This window comes from Nicotiana sylvestris, chromosome 10 (genome assembly GCF_000393655.2).
Source record: "Nicotiana sylvestris chromosome 10, ASM39365v2, whole genome shotgun sequence".
In the NCBI taxonomy this organism is placed as follows: domain Eukaryota; kingdom Viridiplantae; phylum Streptophyta; class Magnoliopsida; order Solanales; family Solanaceae; genus Nicotiana; species Nicotiana sylvestris.
The window spans coordinates 74,314,713-74,333,680 of record NC_091066.1 but is presented as its reverse complement, the minus strand read 5'-3'; the positions used below and the strand labels follow the sequence as shown (position 1 = coordinate 74,333,680).

Sequence of the window (18,968 nt, the reverse complement as noted above, 5' to 3'; positions counted from 1 at the left end):
TAATTCATTCTAAACAAAATATTACTTGAAAGTTTCAAATATACTTTAAAAAGTGTAATTATAATTAGTTAAATTTAAATATCTGAATAAATCAGATTTAATCAATTATGTGCTTGTATATATCTATATTGCTTACTAGTTATACTCAATTTCAATAAGTATTAAAGTTATTGATTTAATTATCTAAGTAATAGTATTTTAATAGCTTAATAGTTATCATAAATCTAACTTAACACTAAAATGAAGAAGCTAATATTATTGAAATATGAACGTATAACAAACAAACAATATCATCTAGGATAAAAAAGCGGTAAAGAAAAAAAAATAATTTACAATATCTTTAATTCATGCAAATAGTTGATTTTTTTCTATTTTAGTTAAATTAAATATAACTCTTTTGGTTTATGTAGGTACTTTTCCTACCTTTATTTGCATTTTATGGTATTTGTATGTATTTTTCCCCTTGTATTTATGGTATTGTATTAAGAAATAAAACAAAGCAAAATTTATAAAAAAAGAAACACAAACTAAAATCCCTAAACCAAAACCTAATCTTTCTCTCCCTAAGCCGTCACTCTCCCTCAATATCCTAAAACGGGAAGTGAATCCACCTTCAGAAAACGAAGAATAAGCACGAAGTAGAACGGGGGATGAGCTTGACACAGATCAAGGAAGGTAACTGGAAAAGTGTCTTAGTTGTTGAAGGGATTGAAATCAGGCCTAAGGAGGGCTAATGATTTGATATTGAAAGTTCATATGGTGTCTGTGCTAAGCCACTTTTCAAGTGAGTGCAAGAAAAAGAGGTACTAAAAGCTACGAGGCCTAAAATCGTTGTCCCACGTGTGGCTGGGGAGATCTTGACCACAAGAGTTGCACAAGTTTTACAAGAATTGAATCACCATTGCAGCCAAGTTGGTGCTAAAAGCTAGTACGTATATAGTATCTTAAGCACTTTATATTTTCTTGTAATTTGTAATGTGGCCCCTGTCGTTTTTTTTTTTCTTTAGTTATTTGTCTTAAATAATTTGTGGAACTCACATGCTGCTTAATACACTTTCTTTTTGCTTTCTTTTACCTTTAGTAGTCGGCAAGGCAAGGTTGCAAGAAAGACAAAAGGATCAACAACAGTGTATTCCCATTGCGATCTCTATTTATAGACAGAAATTTTAATTTCTTGGTTCGCCTCTTCCCCGTAAACTCATGTCTCTATATCATAGTATTTTTGAATCTTCATACGCCTACTTGAGTTTGGGGTTTTTAGTTCAATTTTATGGGCTATTCCAGCAATTTGATAAATATTATGCCTTATTTTTTGATAAGTGGTGAGTGCAATTTTAAAGATTTGATAGATTTTGTGCCTTTCGCCTAACTGACTTGGGTTTCTACTTTAATTATTTATTTTTGATTTATAGGATGCTCAAGAGAAAAGTGCCTTTGAAAAATTGTATTATCTTTTAATGCGAAACCGTAAGTTTTTTTTCATCTTCTTAAGTTTTATGATGTTTATTTAAATTCCTTTTTCTTTTTCCTTCCAAGTTTAGTTCTTTTTAACCTGATACATGGCTAAGTTTTTCTTATTCCATGATTCATTGAATTTTTAATTATTAACTGTAAATGCATCTAATTGATATATGTTCTGATAATTCAAATATAAATGTTTCACAAGATCATTTTATTTTATATTTCAGTCTAGTGATTTTGAAGAGTGCTTCATATATTCTTCGATGTATAAAGATCAACAACTGCGATGAAGGTGGCAACATAAATCATCAAGATCAAACGGGGGTGACAACATGAATCATTAAGCAAATGCTTATATTCGTTCATGTGGAATGTCGTACATTATTTCTGTCTCTATTACCATAAAGCCTCACATTGACTAGTTCTTTTCTTCAAATTTTAGTTAATGTAAAAGAGTTATGTACTGCAGATGCTATTAATTGATTAATATAAATTTGTATCTTGGAATTTATTTTGTGAAAATTTGTACATGTTAATTTGTGTAGAATAAGTCATGTCTCAAGGTAATATATTATTACTATTAGTTTTAATATAACATGTGCAACCATAGAATAATTGGAAAATTTAAATAGCGAAGAAACAGGGTGATAGGAACTTTCATCGCTACTAAAATTAATATTCTGTCAAAAAATTAATAATAAAGTAATCTAATCTCGACTTTTTTTGTATGATTTGCAGCCATAAAACTTTTTGTCCGTAGCTAAACAAAAATACTTTTGTAGTTACATATGAAAGCTTTCGTGGCAAATAAATTTAAAACTTTTGCCACGCTATATCACTTTGTAGCTACCATAATAGCTACAAATTAATTTGTTGTGGCAAGAGTATAAAATCATTTGCTATAAATATATTGGCCGTGGAAAAAGTATAAAATTATTTGCTATGAATATAGCTACAACACAAATTTTTTGTAGCAATAAGTATTAATCCTTAGCCACGGGTCATGTAAAGTTTGTAGCTAACTTTTAGCTACGCTACATTTTGCTACGAATGCTACGGAAAAAAATATTGTGGCTAAAGTGTTTAGTTACGGAAATTTTCATAATTAGTTACGTTGTGTTTTATAGCTATAAATGCATTATGTTGTAGTGTATCGAGGGCTATGTTCTCGGTAAGCTGGAGCAATGACATATCCTACCTAATCACATCACCCCAATACTTCTTTGGTCTACCCTTACCCTTCATTAGCCCCGCCATGGTCAACCTCTCACACCTCCTAACCGGTGCATCTATGGCTCTTCTCTGCACTTGCCCGAACCATCTCAGTCTCGATTCCCGCAGTTTGTCCTCCGCCGAGGCCACCCCACCTTGTTTGTAATAACGTTGTTCCTAATCTTGTCTTTCCTGGTATGCCCACACATCCATCTCAACATCCTCATTTCAGCCTTCAGTTTTTGGACACGGGACTTCTTGGCCAACACTCCGCCACATACAATATAGTCGATCTAACCATCAGAACTCGCCTTTAAGTCTTAGTGGCATATTCTTATCACACAAAACCCCAGAAGCGAGCCTCATTCATCCACCCTACTCTAATTCGATGAGTAACATCCTGGTCAATCTCCTCGTTGCCTTGGATTACAAACCCAAGATATTTAAAACTATCCATTTTGGGAATGACTTGTGTATCAATCTCCACTTCTCCTTCTACTTCACGCATCTCATCACTGAACTTATACTCCAAGTATTCTGTTTTCGACCTACTCAACTTGAAACGTTTAGACTCCAGTGTCTGTCTCCAAATCCCAACCTTACTTATCCCCCCTCCCATGTCTCGTCAATCAGCACTATGTCATAAGCAAATAACATACTTCATGGCATCTCCCCTTGTATGCACCGCATCAGCACATTCAATGCCAGGCAAATAAAAATGGACTAAGAGTCGATCCCTAATGTAACCCCTGTTCCAAGTCACCATTCGCACTCCTCCCCCGAGTCTTAGCTCCCTCGTACATATCATTAATCACCATAATGTATGCTACTGGAATACCGCTAACCTCCAAACATCTTCATAGGACTTCCCTCGCAATTTTGTCGTAGGCTTTCTCTAGCTCAATGAATATCATATACAAGTCCTTTTTCTTTTCCCGATACTGCTCCACTAATGTCGGCACAAGGTTATAGCTTCAATAGTTGACCGCCCCGTACATCAAAGTTATACATGAAAGAGAATAAGAAATTACTACTACTAATGAATGTTGTACTATGAATAGGATCATAGTATAGAAAGTTACCTTTCCTCTTGTATTCTAACTTCAAGAATGCAACTTGTACAATTAATTGATCTAATTTTCACTCAATTATTAACTCAGAATATTACAATTATTTTTGTTCAAACTTGACCTGAACAACTAAATAATCAAGTTTTATTCACGAAAAAATTGATAGGACAAACAGTTCCTCGCTTGCAGAGGCGTATTCAGAATTTTAAGTTTATGGGGTCCTACAACAATCTCAAGTTAATCTACATGATAACTGGACCAGCGAACTGGGTTCCAAGCTAAATATTCTTATACTTTTAATAAATTTTTTAGTACAAATACAAAGTTTATGCAAAAATTATTGGGTTCACGAAAACTCATATCCTTTTCTCTGGATCCGCCCTGCTCACTTGTACCAAATGATAATCTCGTAAAGGAACGTACGGGATGAACAAAATGTGAAATAGGGATAAGGATCAAAATTATACTTTTACTGTGTAAAATATTTCAATTTTACCTACCGATGTATTTGAGGCCGTTCATAATTTCACACTCATTAGCCAACCGGCCCAACCCTCCCTTATTTACGTAAAAATTGTACGGGACGCCCTATTTGATCGCTCCCATTTAATCTATACCCATTTTTTTTAAAACTTTAAATTTGTACTCACTTTTTAAATAACTTCAGCCCCCTTTCTCCTCCTCCTTGTTTTGTAACTCTCTCGAGCTAAGCAAAAAATATATTGGATCCATTACAACTGGATATCCTTCTAAATGGAACAACATAAACTTGACATTTAAATGTAAATTAAAATTACAAATATTCACAGAAAATATCACCAGCGTTGAAAGTTCTATGAACCCTTCGAAGAAGATGAATATCTTTTAGACCAAGAAGTGATTCTTTAAGAACAATAGCAATACAATCCTCTGACAATTTTTTTTGCGTTCGAATAGAAAGAATATAACGAAGAGAACCTTCTGACATATATGGCAATAAAACGCATAAAACTTCATTAGTATCGAAATAATTCTTGACTGCTATTAAATTTCCACGAGGATTAGTAAAACTCGTATGTGCTTCTAGTTCAACTCGACCCATTCATTTTCATGATATTCAAAGGAGTTATTAGTATCTAGGTTAACTAAATAACTTCAGCTCTAGAGCTGAAGTTCGTCAGTTACAAAACAAAAAGTTTAGCTCTAGAGTTGAAGTTCACCAGTTACAAAACAAAAACTTCAGTTCTAGAGCTGAAGTTCTAGAGCTGAAGTTCGCTAGTTACAAAACAAAAAATTCAACTCTAGAGCTGAACTTCAGGCCCATCTACTAGAATGCTGAAGTTTTGCGTTATTGTCTTTGCTACTTCAGCCCCGTATGCTAAAGTTATGCGAAAAAGCGGGTACGCTTGCAATTTTTTTTGCAAAGCAAACACAAGTTAAAACGTGACACAAAAAGCAGGTATATATACACATGCCCCCTTATTTACACTGACTTTGAGAGCTCCTACTTGAAATGTAAGGGAGTATAATTTTAGATCATAGTCAAAGCAAATAGTTAAATTTGGACTTTTCTCTCAAATATCTTTACACGAAAAAATACATCCAATCAACGTGGAGCTCTTGTATAGTCAAGATTAAATACGAGACGATTAGCTAACAAAAAAGCGGGAAGTGCATCAATAGCTACTTTTAAGCCCGCTATTTAAAATATATTCATAATTTATAATATATTTAAAGATTAGCCAATTCACCCAAACTTTAGGACTAAGTATCCTAAATTTGGATATTCAGGACTTAGTGTCCTAAATTTTTAAGCTGCTAATTTGAAATTCAGGACTAAGTGTCTTGAATTTCTAAATTACTAATTTAAAATTTAGGACATAAGATTTGAACTTCAGGATACAATTTTTGCCTCAAGTTTGAATTTTGAGGTTTAAACTCTAGGACACCGTGTCCTGAAGTTTGAATAAAATTGACTAATTTTTAAATACATTATAAACTGTAGATATATTTTAAATAGCACACTTAAAAGTGACTACCTAGTATCATTTTCACGACAAAAGATATGACTAATAAACTATAAAATTAAGATATTTCATATATCGGTTCAAGGATAAATTTTAGATATTTTCTTAAAATAAAAATAAAACGAAAAAGAGTTGTGTATCTAGATGGGGAAAATGCATAAGTACCCCCTAATCTATACCCGGATTCCAACTACACACTTTTTCTTTGCGGGAATCCTATTACCCTCTAAACTTATTTTACATGGAATTATTTGCACCCTGAATGCTGACGTAACAAAGTGTGTGTATTTCACTCTCCTAAGAAAAAACCGATTTTCAGATTATTTTTTATTCTTTTTTACCATTTTTTCTTACTTTTTTTTCTTTTCCTTGTCCTTTTCCTTTGTCTTTTTTCTTTTACTTTTTTATTTTCATTTTTTCTCTAATTCCGGCAGATATTCATTCACCGGCGACTTTGTCTAACATTTTTTCTTTTCACACTCAAATTAAACTCTCAAAAAATTCTATTCATAAGCAAAGCAAAATACACTCAGATTCGAAAACCTTCCTATGCCGAAAAAATGATGTATTTAAATTTTAACTGAAAAAAGTTCTCTCAGCTTATATTTGTTTTTATTTTTTTTGCTCTTCCTCTCACCCATAAATTACACTTTCAAAATTTTTTTTATATATATATATATATATATATGAAATAACAAGAAATAAGAAAAAAGAATAAGAAAAAGAAGAAAGAATAAAAAAAGTACTAAAAATACATGTGGGGCGCGTGTAGCTCACCACTTGCAAAGAGTTTGGTTGTCTAGTTTTAGGGTGCAAATAATTTCTGTTAAAATAAGTCTAGGGAGTAATAAGATTCCCGCAAAAAAAAGTTTATAGTTGATAATACCGCTATAGATTAGGAGTACTTATGCATTTTCCCTATCTAGCTGGCTTACCTTTGGCATTCAGATCATTGGCTTATTACATTACTGCCCAAATATAGTCCTATAGTATATGCTAGATTTTTGCTACTACATATAATATCCTCTCTCTCTCTCTTTCTCTCTCTTGTGTCATCTTCAGCAATATCTGTCACCTTGAAACGACAAACACCAAGAAAATTTTCTAATCTCCACATTCTGATGAACACCATTAGTTGTCTAAATACCAAGAACTTACTGCTTCTGATCTACTACTACTAGTCAAATACAATATTGAAGCATCAAATTTCAAGAACTATAGCAAAAAGGGTCTCCAAAGAAAAAGATGAGTTTCAGAGAAGAGAATAATGAAGATGGGAGAGGAGGAGGGGATCTGAGGAAGCCATTTTTGCATACCGGAAGTTGGTATCGTATGGGCTCAGCACAGACTTCAAGCATGATGATGGGTTCTTCTCAAGTCATTCGTGATAGCTCAATCTCAGTTCTTGCTTGTGTTATGATTGTTGCTTTGGGTCCGCTCCAGTTTGGTTTCACTGTAATACCCATTCTTTATTCCCTTACTCCTTTTGCATTCAAGTTATTTTCTTTGCTTTGATACTAAATGTCTGATTATCTGTTGATAAGCTGCAATTAGATGATAACTTTGAATGATAATGAAGTCTTTTACCTTTCCTTTTTAGTGCTAAATAGATCAATTTGGATAAAAGGTTGAATCTTTAATGATATTCTGTAACTTGAATTTGTAGTAATTCTAGAGATTGAAATTTCCCTTATATAGTCAGCACTTTCTTGTTCTTTTTTTTGTGGTAATAAAAGGATCAATTTTGCCTAAAAGGTGGAGTTTTTATTGAGATTTCTATCGATTTTTGTTACCTAATTCTGTAGTAATTTTAGAGATTGAAGTTTCCATTAGGTATTCTGCAATTTTTTGGCTGGTATTAAAATGAAAATGACGCTTGTACCTTGCTTTTAAGTCATAAAGGGATCACTTGGCAGAAAGGTTGCTTCTTTATTGGGAATACAATTTCTTTTCTGGGATTACAATTTGTTATGGCAATTTTCTGCCTAAATGTGTAGTAATTCTAGAGGTTGAAGTGTCCATGTGTAATCTGCACTTTCTTGGATGGATACCAGTTTTATATTGCTGCTATGTATGTATCTTTTGTATCTATGTATGTTTATATATATGTATGTACATGTGTCTGTGTGCGTTTATGTCTCTGTTTGATCAATTGTTTTCCTTTTTTTTTGGTTGTTACTGTAGTCTGGTTATTCTTCGCCTACACAAACTGCTATTACCAAAGATCTGAAGCTCACTGTTTCTGAGGTAATGAGTCATTCTTGCTTTATATGTTTCGATTCATTTGCTTGAGAGCAATTGCTGACTAAAGTTAATCTTTTCAGTTCTCTTTGTTCGGTTCATTATCTAATGTTGGTGCTATGGTGGGGGCAATATCTAGTGGTCAAATTGCCGAGTACATTGGGCGAAAAGGGGTAAGATAATGGCATCAATAAGAATTCTGCTTCCCCTTTTCCTTTGCTTGCCTATTTTGTACAAGTGGATACTCAAGTTTCTTGTCCTGCTTGCAGTCTTTAATGATAGCTGCTATACCTAACATCATTGGTTGGCTTTCCATCTCATTTGCCAGTGTAAGACAATTCTGCTTTGATGCTAATGAAAAAATTACTACTGGTCATACGATGCGTCAAACCTACAGTATTGCAATATTTCTACATCCCTTTCTGACTCAAATATTGATCCAGGATCTATCCTTCTTATACATGGGAAGATTATTGGAAGGTTTTGGAGTCGGCATAATATCTTACACGGTAAACATTAAGTTTGTTAATTCTCTTCTTTGTTACATTGTATAAGTTATTGGAGATGTTAAAAGTGTCAAAAATTTGCTGCTTCCCATGGTCATGCTTATTTCAGGTTCCTGTATATATTGCCGAGATAGCACCTCAAAACCTGAGAGGGGCCCTGGGGTCAGTTAACCAGGTATGCTTAGTGGCTTCATTCTCTTTAACCAAGGTTATGCCTGTTAAGTAAATCACATGCTAACTTTTCTATCATATAGCTCTCTGTTACAATTGGGATCATGTTATCCTATTTGCTGGGACTTTTCGTTAATTGGAGGCTGCTTGCCGTTCTTGGTAATGATCAGTTCTCTTTACTCTTTTAAGTTCTACAGTTTATAGATGTAAGTTTAATTTCATTTCCTGATGAATGGTATTCTTTGACTTAACTTCCTCATATCTGCGATGAAAGCTCAAATTTCCTTCACACAGAGATGTGTTTTATGAAGGGGAGCCTTGGCGTAACCGGTAAAGTTGCTGCCATGTGACCAGGAAGGTCACGGGTTGGAACCGTCGAAACAGCCTCTTGGTAAAGTTGCTGCCATGTGACCAGGAAGGTCACGGGTTGGAACCGTGGAAACAACCTCTTGCATAAATGCAGGGTAATGCTGCGTACAATAGACCCTTGTGCTCCGACCCTTCTCCTAACCCGCGCATAGCATGAGCATAGTGCACCGGGCTCCCCCCCTATTTTTAGATATGTATTTTATACTGATCATGATGGTAACTCAAATTTCCTTCATTTAATGATGTGTTTTATAGTACTAAAAGGTCTATAGCAACTGAGAGCAAATATTTAGGATGTTCAAACTTGTCTTGACTCAGAAATGAGCATTAAAGTGGTTTGCTTGGCCTTACCAAACTCAGACTAGTTCAGTTGAGCCGATTATGAGTCGACCTCAAGTGATTATCCTTTGTATTCAGTACATCTATTGGTTTTTGAGTCAAGCTCTAACTGAGAATAATAAATTAAGAAAACACACCCATGGAAAAGAAAAAGAAACGGAAGAGTGTGTTCAAGCTTGACTACTTATTAAAGGAAAAAGTGTTCAAGTTTGGTTTGATGGGTTAACCAGATTAGCTAAGTTGAAGTGCCAGCTAATCAGCTAGTGACGATTTGGGAATTGACTCATTCTGAATCTCTAGTAGTTTGGAGACAGGAAAATGAAGCACTTTCTGTTTCACAGATACTACTTCTGATGCTTGCATACTGTTTAATTTGAGAACATTTTCTATTTCAAAATGACCGTCTGTTTGCCTTTTGCTAGAGCAACGAATCATCAGCAGTTTCTAATGGGATAAATGCATACTAATAAACAAACAAAAACCTGCTTACTAGTGCATTTCTTATGGAGAAAAATTGTGCAGACCTAAATATCTGGAAGGTGTTTAATGTATATCTCTAAAGCGCATGTTAACTTCCATCGAGATTTGCACCAGTTCGTTGGGTGATCTCTGCTCCTTCTGAAGTAACAGGAAAAGCAGAACATTGTAACTCTTCATCCAATTATTGTCATCCATGCTAACTGGTTTAGCATATTTCTTCCGGAAAACTGGTATTACTGGTTGTGTTGTGATAGAACAAAACAAAGATCAAAGATATATCGTAGTAGATAAGGGAAGGATAGCCTAGTGGAAGGAATCCTCCACCTTCAAGCTTGAGGTTTGGGGGTCTGAATCACCAAGAAAGGAAAGTGGGAAAGGGTGGCCGTTGCCTCCTCGCAGTGGACTTTGGTGGTTTAGGTTTACCTTATCAAAAAAGAAAAATCAAAGTTATTTCCTAGTAAAGTAAAGCTAGTCTGTGATTTGTTTTGAAGTGCAAGATAAAGAACCCAGAATGTGTTAAGCTTTTCAAACAGGAAAGAATCCGAAGTGCTTAGTTTTGCTGGAATCATGCGTAGGAAACCCTTCTTTCTTGGGCTTGTGAACTAACTATTATTTTACGCCACAGGAACGCTGCCCTGCCTAGCACTGATACCTGGATTATTTTTCATCCCGGAATCTCCTCGGTGGTTGGTGAGTATCATAATTTAAATTTCCATGGTTCCTTGAAGGTTCTAGTTGCAGTATCTCATGTAAATTTCTTGGTGAGACATAGGCCAAGATGGGTTTGACAGAAGATTTTGAAACTTCCTTGCAAGTTCTTCGAGGGTTTGATGCTGACATTTCCATTGAAGTAAATGAAATTAAGGTAATCCAGTTGCTTGAATGGCCGTGAATCAAAAGGAGTACTGATATGCAATTCTTGGCAAAATGTTGTCTTTGAATCTACCATTAGTACTGCAGTTCCATGGGACAATTTTGTAAATTTAGTTTTGCTGTCAGCAATATGGATTTTACTGGTTTCCCTTTCAAATCTCTGTTTTTTATGTAGAGGTCTGTAGCATCCACCAGCCGAAAGTCAGCAATACGTTTTGCAGATCTCAAACAAAGAAGATATTGGTTGCCTCTCATGGTAATTTGTTGTTCGGTGCTGTTTTCGGAAGATGACCATGTTTACATATGTCATTCTTTTGATCAGACCTTTTAATCTCTCATCCTGTAGATAGGAATTGGACTGCTTGTCCTGCAACAATTAGGAGGAACCAATGGTGTGATCTTCTATTCCAGTAACATTTTCCTGTCTGCAGGTATGTCGATAGCCTTAATGAAATGAATTTGTCTGCCTTTTGTAGATAGTACCTAGTATTCTTCCTTTCTGTCAAAAAGCAAAAAAAAAGTCAAGAATAATCTAGCGTCCTTAGTTTGCTTGCATCCCTAGCTGGCTAAACAATTGTGGGAAGCATTGTAACCTACTTTTAACAACTTATTTCTTGGTGTGATAAGAACCTTGACTAAAATTATTGAACAGGCTTAACAATTTTATCTGTAAATCTCTTATTGATTGACATGTTTATTCACATGATATGAGACCATCTAATTTTAGCTGTATATTTAACAGGGATTTCTTCAAGTAATGTTGCAACCTTTGGCGTTGGTGCTATCCAGGTCCAGCTGTCCAGATCAAATCTTAGTTGGATACTCGTTTGCTTTTTCTAATATAATTTCCAAATTCTGCATATTACAGAAAAAGGATGCAGAAAGATCACTTCTTCTTTTTCCCATGTGGCAATTATTTCTTAGTCATATATTGTTCTATTTCCCTCATAGCTAACAACTAAAGAAGATTTTTCATTGTTTAGGTTGTTGCCACTGCTGTTGCTACATGGCTGGTGGATAAAACTGGGCGTAGGATTTTACTGATTGTAAGTTCTGGCAAAATGTAGTAACTTATATGCATACTTTTCTAGCTTTTTCTAACACAGAAGTGCATTTTTACAGATCTCCTCTGCTGGAATGGCTGTTAGTCTCCTTATTGTTGCTGTTGCATTCTTTCTGAAGGTATATTAGCTCAAGGAATAATTATCTCCTGCGTAAAAGAATGAGGGGTTGTAGCACTAACATATTTCCCTTCTTTCTGCACGTCCTTATTTAACAGGGCTTCGTAGATAAGGATTCTACCCTTTATGACATGTTAGGAATATTATCGGTGGTTGGTGTTGTGGTATGTCCTCAACTTGATGCAGAAGTCTTTGTGACTCTTGGAAAAACACCGCTTCTGAATAATTAATTTTTGTTATCTAACCAACTTGTCTTTTCAGTTGATGATTATTGCATTCTCACTTGGAATGGGGCCCATTCCGTGGCTTATAATGTCTGAGGTACTAACTTGTTGATTTATCAGACAAAATTGCTACTGCATTTTCTTTTAATTGATCTGATTGTCCAAGAATCTACGCGTGACATGTATATGCCATTTTGTAATCTGGAATCGCAGAGGCAGCTTTTGATGAAGTTTTTTTTATGCTTGCTATTTCTTGTACACAAATTTTGACTTAATTCCTTGAATCTGGCATTGTAGATTCTTCCGGTTAAGATCAAAGGCCTTGCTGGAAGTGTAGCAACATTAGCCAATTGGTTCTGTTCCTGGGTAATTACAGCAACTGCACCGTTGCTATTGGCTTGGAGCAGTGGAGGTATGTTTCTCTCTGTCTCACATACACAACCTAGACCACGTAAACCCAATGAGTATAACATGCAACAATATGAGCTAATTGATATATTACCTAATGCGTAAAACAATACGTCCTTGCCCGTGTTTGAGTACCCTGTGAAAATTATGCACCCTTCACCTCCTACCAGCTCTGCACTTTGTTCAATGCTCACGAGCACCTAAGTGTCGCTTTGTTGTTGCAAAAATTGTTGGTCATGGTCACGTTTATATAGTTGATCTGACTTAAAGTGTTTACATCTTTTACCAGGAACCTTCACTCTTTATACACTTGTGTGTGCATTCACCGTGGTATTTGTGACAATTTGGGTACCTGAGACGAAAGGGAAAACGCTGGAGGAAATACAGTTCTCCTTTAGATGATAAAATTTTGAATTTTTGCTTTTCTACTCCCTGGTTCCTCTTTGTTCTTTCTACAATAATTCTTTGCCCTTCCGCAAAAGTTTCAATACCTTATTAGAAAGAAAATTTGTAAAATTTACTTTCAATACTTAGCAGAAAGAGAGAATCATACTGCTGCCGCTGCTGCTTTGAAGAGTCAGGACCTTGAGTATTTCCAGTGGTATTTGAGTTCACCATGCCTTTGTGCATATTTTTGTTTTGTGTATACTATATTCAGAAGAATTTGTTGTTGTAACTGTAGTATATTCGCATTTATTGGACATTGTGAGGGTTGCTTAAGAAGGAACTGTTAAGCCTTGGTACTGATCTTGCTGTCTCCAAATTTCTGAAAATGTCGCTTCACAAGTTCTTTATTCTAATTTCTTGCAACAAATGTATAAAATGGTAAAAGAAAAATCTAGGATATCCGAGATGCTTCGTGCAAAAAGCTGCCGATGAGACATAAAACTCTTGGAGTATAATGAAATGGGAGAAAATTTATCATAAGCTAGGATATTCCAGATTGGTTCCGTAAGAGTAAACATCCGATGCAAGGTAATATTGCATACAATAGACTAATGTGGTCTGACCCCGTGCATAGCGGGAGCTTAATGCACTGGACTACCCTTAGGATATTCCAGTTAGACAAACACATTATAGATCCTGTGTCGAGTTGAGATTCTTGTCCTGAAAGAAGATGATGTGGTCATTAGTACTACAGGAAAACTGCTCTATACTTTGAAAAAGTGTGTTTTGCATAAGGTGAAGTTGAGAGAAAAAAGTAGCTTTAGCACAGAAAAGATCTTTTTAAGTGTTTGCTGAATAATGAACAAAGAAACTTGGTAGTAGTTGGTACCACAAAGCCACTTTCAGCTTGAGCTTCTGGAACTGCTCCACAATTTTTAGGCTTTAAACCATGTCAGGATAACTTGCATGAAAAGATATCCTTTTTACTTGGTTTTCCCAACTACTAAAGAGGGCCGTGCAAGATTTATTTTATATGTTTAATTTCTGTATGTTTAATCTAAGATCTTACAAGTTTGAAGTACTGGATTGTTACATAAATACGCACAGCAGCTAATAATCCACTGCGATTTTTTTTACTCGAGGTTATAGCCTAACGGTAAATGAAGCGGATGAAAACCATGAGAAATTAATATTTAAATTTCAATAAAAACAAAATATGCTAAGTGAAATTTATACTTATTATGTACTTGTGCATAACAGGTATTCAGTAAATAGTCAAGGTGGCTCAAGCTGAATTGGACGCACTATTCAAAAAAAAATCCATAGCTGTTGTTAAACCCAGGTGTCCTCTCATTATATACGCCAATAATATGTAGGAGTATTTTTTGCAATGCATTGGCTGTAGAAGGGAAAAAGGCCTAATTTGTCCCTATACTTTAGATAATTAGTCACGTTTATATTTGTTTTTATTTTCTGTTTAAAATTGTCCCCACCGTTAACAAAGTAGATAAAATCACCCCAACCCTAACGAATTTCCAATGTGGCAATGTGACCCCTCACTTAAACTGCCAAGTGGGCAATTATCAACCCAAATTTTAATTTTAAAAGGCCCGTGGCCATTTCTTTGACCCAAATATCTGAGAAGAACCGCTAATTTCTGCTCCGCATTCAAATCCCATAACGACACTACACTTTTACATAAACCATCATACATTCATACTCATAATCTAAACCTAACGCTAAATTATCCCACACCTTTATGGCATTTTTTTCGGCTGAAAATTCCGTCCATGGGAATTTTTTGTTGCGCCGCCGTCGGAGTCTCAAATTACGATCTTACCCTTGCTCCTTAAAATAGAAACTCGAACCAGAAACTCTAAATCTTCATCAATTTGCCGATCAATGAGGTCTTCATCGTCGGAAAACGGCGGCGTTTAGCATTTATCGTCTTCATCCTCGGAGTCTGAAATATGGAAGTCTTCGCCGAAGTATTGAAGGAGAGGGTCAGCGGAATGGGCACGGGCCTTTTAGTGGAGAAGGTTTATTATTTTTCACTTGAGCAATGCTGAGCTAAAAACTTTCATAGTTCTAAGAAAGAGAGGTAGCCACTAGCCATTAATGGGCACGGGTCCTTGGGTCAACGAATGGGCATGGGCCTTTTAAAATTTGGGCTGATAATTGCCCAGTTGGCAGTTTAAGCGAGGGGTCCCGTTGCCACGTTGGAAATTCTTTAGGGTTGGGGTGATTTTATCTACTTTATTAACAGTGGGAACAATTTTAGATGGAAAGTAGAAATAGGTATAAACGTGACTAATTATCCAAAGTGTAGGTATAAACGTGACTAATTATCCAAAGTATAGGTACAAATTTGGCCTTTTTCCCAAAGGGATGAGGGACAATGAGTTCGCATTAGGGCAAAGGGCCAAATGTATCATGTACTATGAGAAAATATATAAATATACCCTTCGTTATACTTTTGGTCCAAATATACCCCTGTTGTAATATATTGGTTCAAATATATTTCTCTTCCATTAAGTTTGTCCAAAGTAGATATCCAGTCATGCGTGACACTAACATTTGATGAGGTGATGACACATGGCATGCCACCTCAGCGCCCTTAATCCATATATAAAAAAATAAAATTTGGAATACAATATTTTTCATGGTAACAGTAATGATGACAATAGTGGTGGAGGAAAAGAAAATTTTAGTGGTATAAAAATAATAGAAGGGAGGGATAAAATGGGTTAGGCGTGCTTAGGTGGCAAGTCATGTAACATCCACCTCATCGAATGTCAGTGCCACGTAGAATTGGATGTCCACTTTGGACAATCTTAATGGAAGAGGGATATATTTGAATTAATAGTATCACGATAAAGATATATTTGGACTCAAAGTATAATGAGGGGTATATTTAAACCTTTTCTGATAGTACATAGCTATATTTGGCCATTTTCTGTATTAGCTAATACAGCTGCACTAAAGATTTGGCAAAGTTCCTCAATTTCTCATCGGAGAAAAAATAACTTAACACCAGCAAACATAAAAAAAAATTTAAAAATATTTTTTAGAAGATATTTTCATTGATACCAAACACACCCTTTGTCTGATTCAATTTCATCTTTGCTATTTCTGAATCGACTGAAAAAGTATTTTGGTGTCATTTAGGAAAAATATGAGAAAGTGTGCCCGAATCTTCTATCAATGCGTTTCACAGAACAGTTAAAAAAATCTGCTTTAATAAGACATAAGTTGATTTCCATTCAGCCAACTGGATAGCAAGATCTTCCATTCGGCCAATTGGATGGTATAAAATAATATATATCAACTGGTATATGGTGATTAATGCAATTGATTCAAAAATACAAAATAGACATCGAGTAAATTAATACGGTTATAAATAAAATTTTATTTATGATGCATGTCTATATTTTGGAGAGATCTTAGAGTTTGTTATTTGGTGACCAAGCCATTTTTTCCCTATAAATAGAGGGGTTCTATTCCATTATAATTCATTCAAAATCAATAAGAATTTTCTCTCTGTACTTTTCTCTGCAATACTCTTCTTCTTCTTTTATTATTTCATAATACGTTATCAGTATGAGACTCTAACCAATTGAGTAGAAGCTTTGAGATTAAGCATAATGATTGTCAATTGTTTCATGAACTTCCTTCCGGATTAAATTCTGGATTTAAGATAAGTATTTTACCGTATTTTTCTCTTTTAAATTCTATAATAATTTTATTTTAAATACCAACAAAAACTCTAATGGAGTTTGAAAGAAATTATAACCATCCAAAGTGGTAAAATTTTTATGCCTTGCCATGATCAAATTCATGTATGATTGTGGGCAAAGAATTGAAAATTCGTCCCATTGAATTTGCTCCATTCTCATTCCCTTAAGAGAATATGATAACAATATGTAATAAGTCAGAAAGAAGACAAATTATTACAGTGAAGATATCAATGGATGTGGACGTGACAATAGACGAAATTATAATCGTCATCATTGTGGTAATGAGAACAATGAGGATTCTTAAAATAATCCATCACTTTGTGAAAGTAATATTTGTCATCGATTTGACATGAGATTTTGTAATGCATATATAGATGATTATGGTTCATTCATGATGTGAATGTGACAATATGTGATTTATGAATATATATTCATTCTTGGAACGTGCTAGTGGTAGTAAATACATCACACTCACTTCTAGAATGAGGTTTGAGAGGAAATAAGAAAATAATGTCATTTTTATCATGAATGATCACTAGTCACGTACCTATTGTATGCCACAATATTTTGGCAATGTGATTATTAAAGGACAATAGTGATGCAAGAAACAGATCTTGCATATAATTTTGACCATGACCATAATGGTATAACTTTCTCTTATCTCCTCTTCCTACATGAGGCTAAGCATTGCCTCCCTAATTACATTAGGCTAAGCATTGCCTCCCTTATTTGCATGAGACTAAGCACTATCTCCTCTTCTTGCATGAGGCTAAGCACTGCCTTTTCCCGCATAAGACCAAATGCTATCTCCATTACACTATTCAAGACTTAGCACTATCCTCTACTTACCTGGGGCTAAGCACTCCCCTAATCTTATACAAGACTAAACTTTGTCTTGTTTTATTTCGCATAATGACCAAGCGTCATATCCTTGCATCTCATGGGCTAAAACATCTTCATTTTTGTCCAAAGGCGTCATAGTCCGAAGGCATCATCCTCATAGCCGGAAGACAACATTCCATGACCTGAGGATCTCTCAATATTGTACATCATTATTCAAAGGCGTCATGGTTCAGAGGCACCATTCTCATAGCCCGAGGACATCATTTCATGGCCTGCGAATCCCTTATCTCATGATTCATGGCCCAGGACGTCATGGTCTAAGAACATCATCCCTACCGTCCAAAGACAACCTTCATGGTCCAAAGGGAATTTGCATCATGTTTAAATTCTCGCCATAATCCATATATATTTGCATGCATTGTGTTTTAAGTTTTGCAAGTAATCCAGAAAGTAACCGTTCTTCAAACGGGAGCAATCTTCGCTCCGATTTCCGTTCACATCCTGCAACTGTTTCAAATGTAACCGACCATCAGTAATTGCCCACCTTTTACTCTATGACCGTTCAGATATTTGCCTTGTGATATATCCATAACGTCTCAAATTAACATTCATGACTTCGCATAAATTCATCCGATACTATCCTTCCCAAAAGCGCATTTTCCAAGCGTACGACCATTCCAACAACAACTCCATCGATTTCCTTCACCGTTGGATTCAAAACTACACACGGACTGATTCCCGTAACACCAGGAATATGTAGGCAACTTAGGAACCAGGGTTCGGCCCCTATTTTTTCAAAATTACATCCCCTTCACTCAATTCTGCCAAAATAGGTCATTATTTCTTTACTCGACAACTCTTTCATCATTCCCGGGTAAAAAGATGCAGCTGTTGATACCTAATTTTGCCCTCACATTTTGCAAAATATATATATACTTTCAAAATAGCATTTTTGCATCATTATTTAGTTTACAAACCTATACAAGCATTTTCATAATTTTTTAGAGCTTTAAATTAATTTTTTTGAATTTAAATTATATAAAATTTAGTAACTATACCTTTAAATTATTTTGTGATGATTTAGCTACTTAAAATTATTATTTTGCACCTATAATATATGTTTCAAATATTTTATTTCATTTCAAAGCTATTTATCTAATTTTGCAATAATGGTCTATATTCATACATAAAAGCTCTTCATTTTATATTATTTTTGTCAAAATAGCATTTTTCGTATTTTTATAATACAAAATTATTATTTTAAGTATTTTCGTGTATAAATAATATCTTATTTTATTTTATTAAGCATATTTGTAAAGTATTTGATAATTTTGGGATATTTAAATAGCAGCCTAATTTTTAACCTATTTTCGGACCCACAACTACTCAAACCTTAGCCCAATTACCCCAAGCCCAAATCCAAACACCCCTTTTAAAATACCCGATCGCGACCCGTTTCA

General features: G+C 34.9%; 1 protein-coding gene and 1 long non-coding RNA gene across 3 annotated transcripts; both read left to right on the top strand.

The window, feature by feature from the left end:
- Positions 1-545: 545 nt before the first annotated feature.
- LOC138880474 (uncharacterized) lies at positions 546-1,924 on the top strand. 2 transcript variants are annotated; one of them, XR_011403167.1, is made up of 3 exons: positions 546-928; positions 1,082-1,467; positions 1,689-1,924. It is a non-coding gene; the product is annotated as an uncharacterized lncRNA (long non-coding RNA). The 2 variants fall into 2 exon arrangements; XR_011403166.1 differs by having other exon boundaries at positions 546-1,177; positions 1,413-1,467.
- Positions 1,925-6,765: 4,841 nt separating this feature from the next.
- Positions 6,766-13,288, top strand: LOC104238630 (sugar transporter ERD6-like 4). The gene is made up of 18 exons (XM_009793045.2): positions 6,766-7,204; positions 7,934-7,996; positions 8,074-8,163; positions 8,260-8,319; positions 8,434-8,499; positions 8,606-8,671; positions 8,751-8,826; positions 10,481-10,545; positions 10,628-10,720; positions 10,904-10,984; positions 11,075-11,159; positions 11,471-11,517; positions 11,712-11,774; positions 11,851-11,910; positions 12,008-12,073; positions 12,171-12,230; positions 12,431-12,545; positions 12,831-13,288. The coding sequence occupies exons 1-18, from the start codon at positions 6,995-6,997 to the stop codon at positions 12,941-12,943; spliced, it is 1,479 nt and encodes a 492-aa protein (XP_009791347.1). The 5' UTR covers positions 6,766-6,994; the 3' UTR covers positions 12,944-13,288.
- Positions 13,289-18,968: the final 5,680 nt, after the last annotated feature.

What these genes read in the sequence shown, in the direction of transcription:
- LOC104238630 (XM_009793045.2), top strand. Translation starts at nt 6,995, where the DNA reads ATGAGTTTCAGAGAAGAGAATAATGAAGATGGGAGAGGAGGAGGGGAT. An exon ending in TGAAGCTCACTGTTTCTGAG is followed by an intron (nt 7,997 to 8,073) that starts GTAATGAGTCAT and finishes TAATCTTTTCAG; the next exon opens with TTCTCTTTGTTCGGTTCATT. An exon ending in TATCGGTGGTTGGTGTTGTG is followed by an intron (nt 12,074 to 12,170) that starts GTATGTCCTCAA and finishes TTGTCTTTTCAG; the next exon opens with TTGATGATTATTGCATTCTC.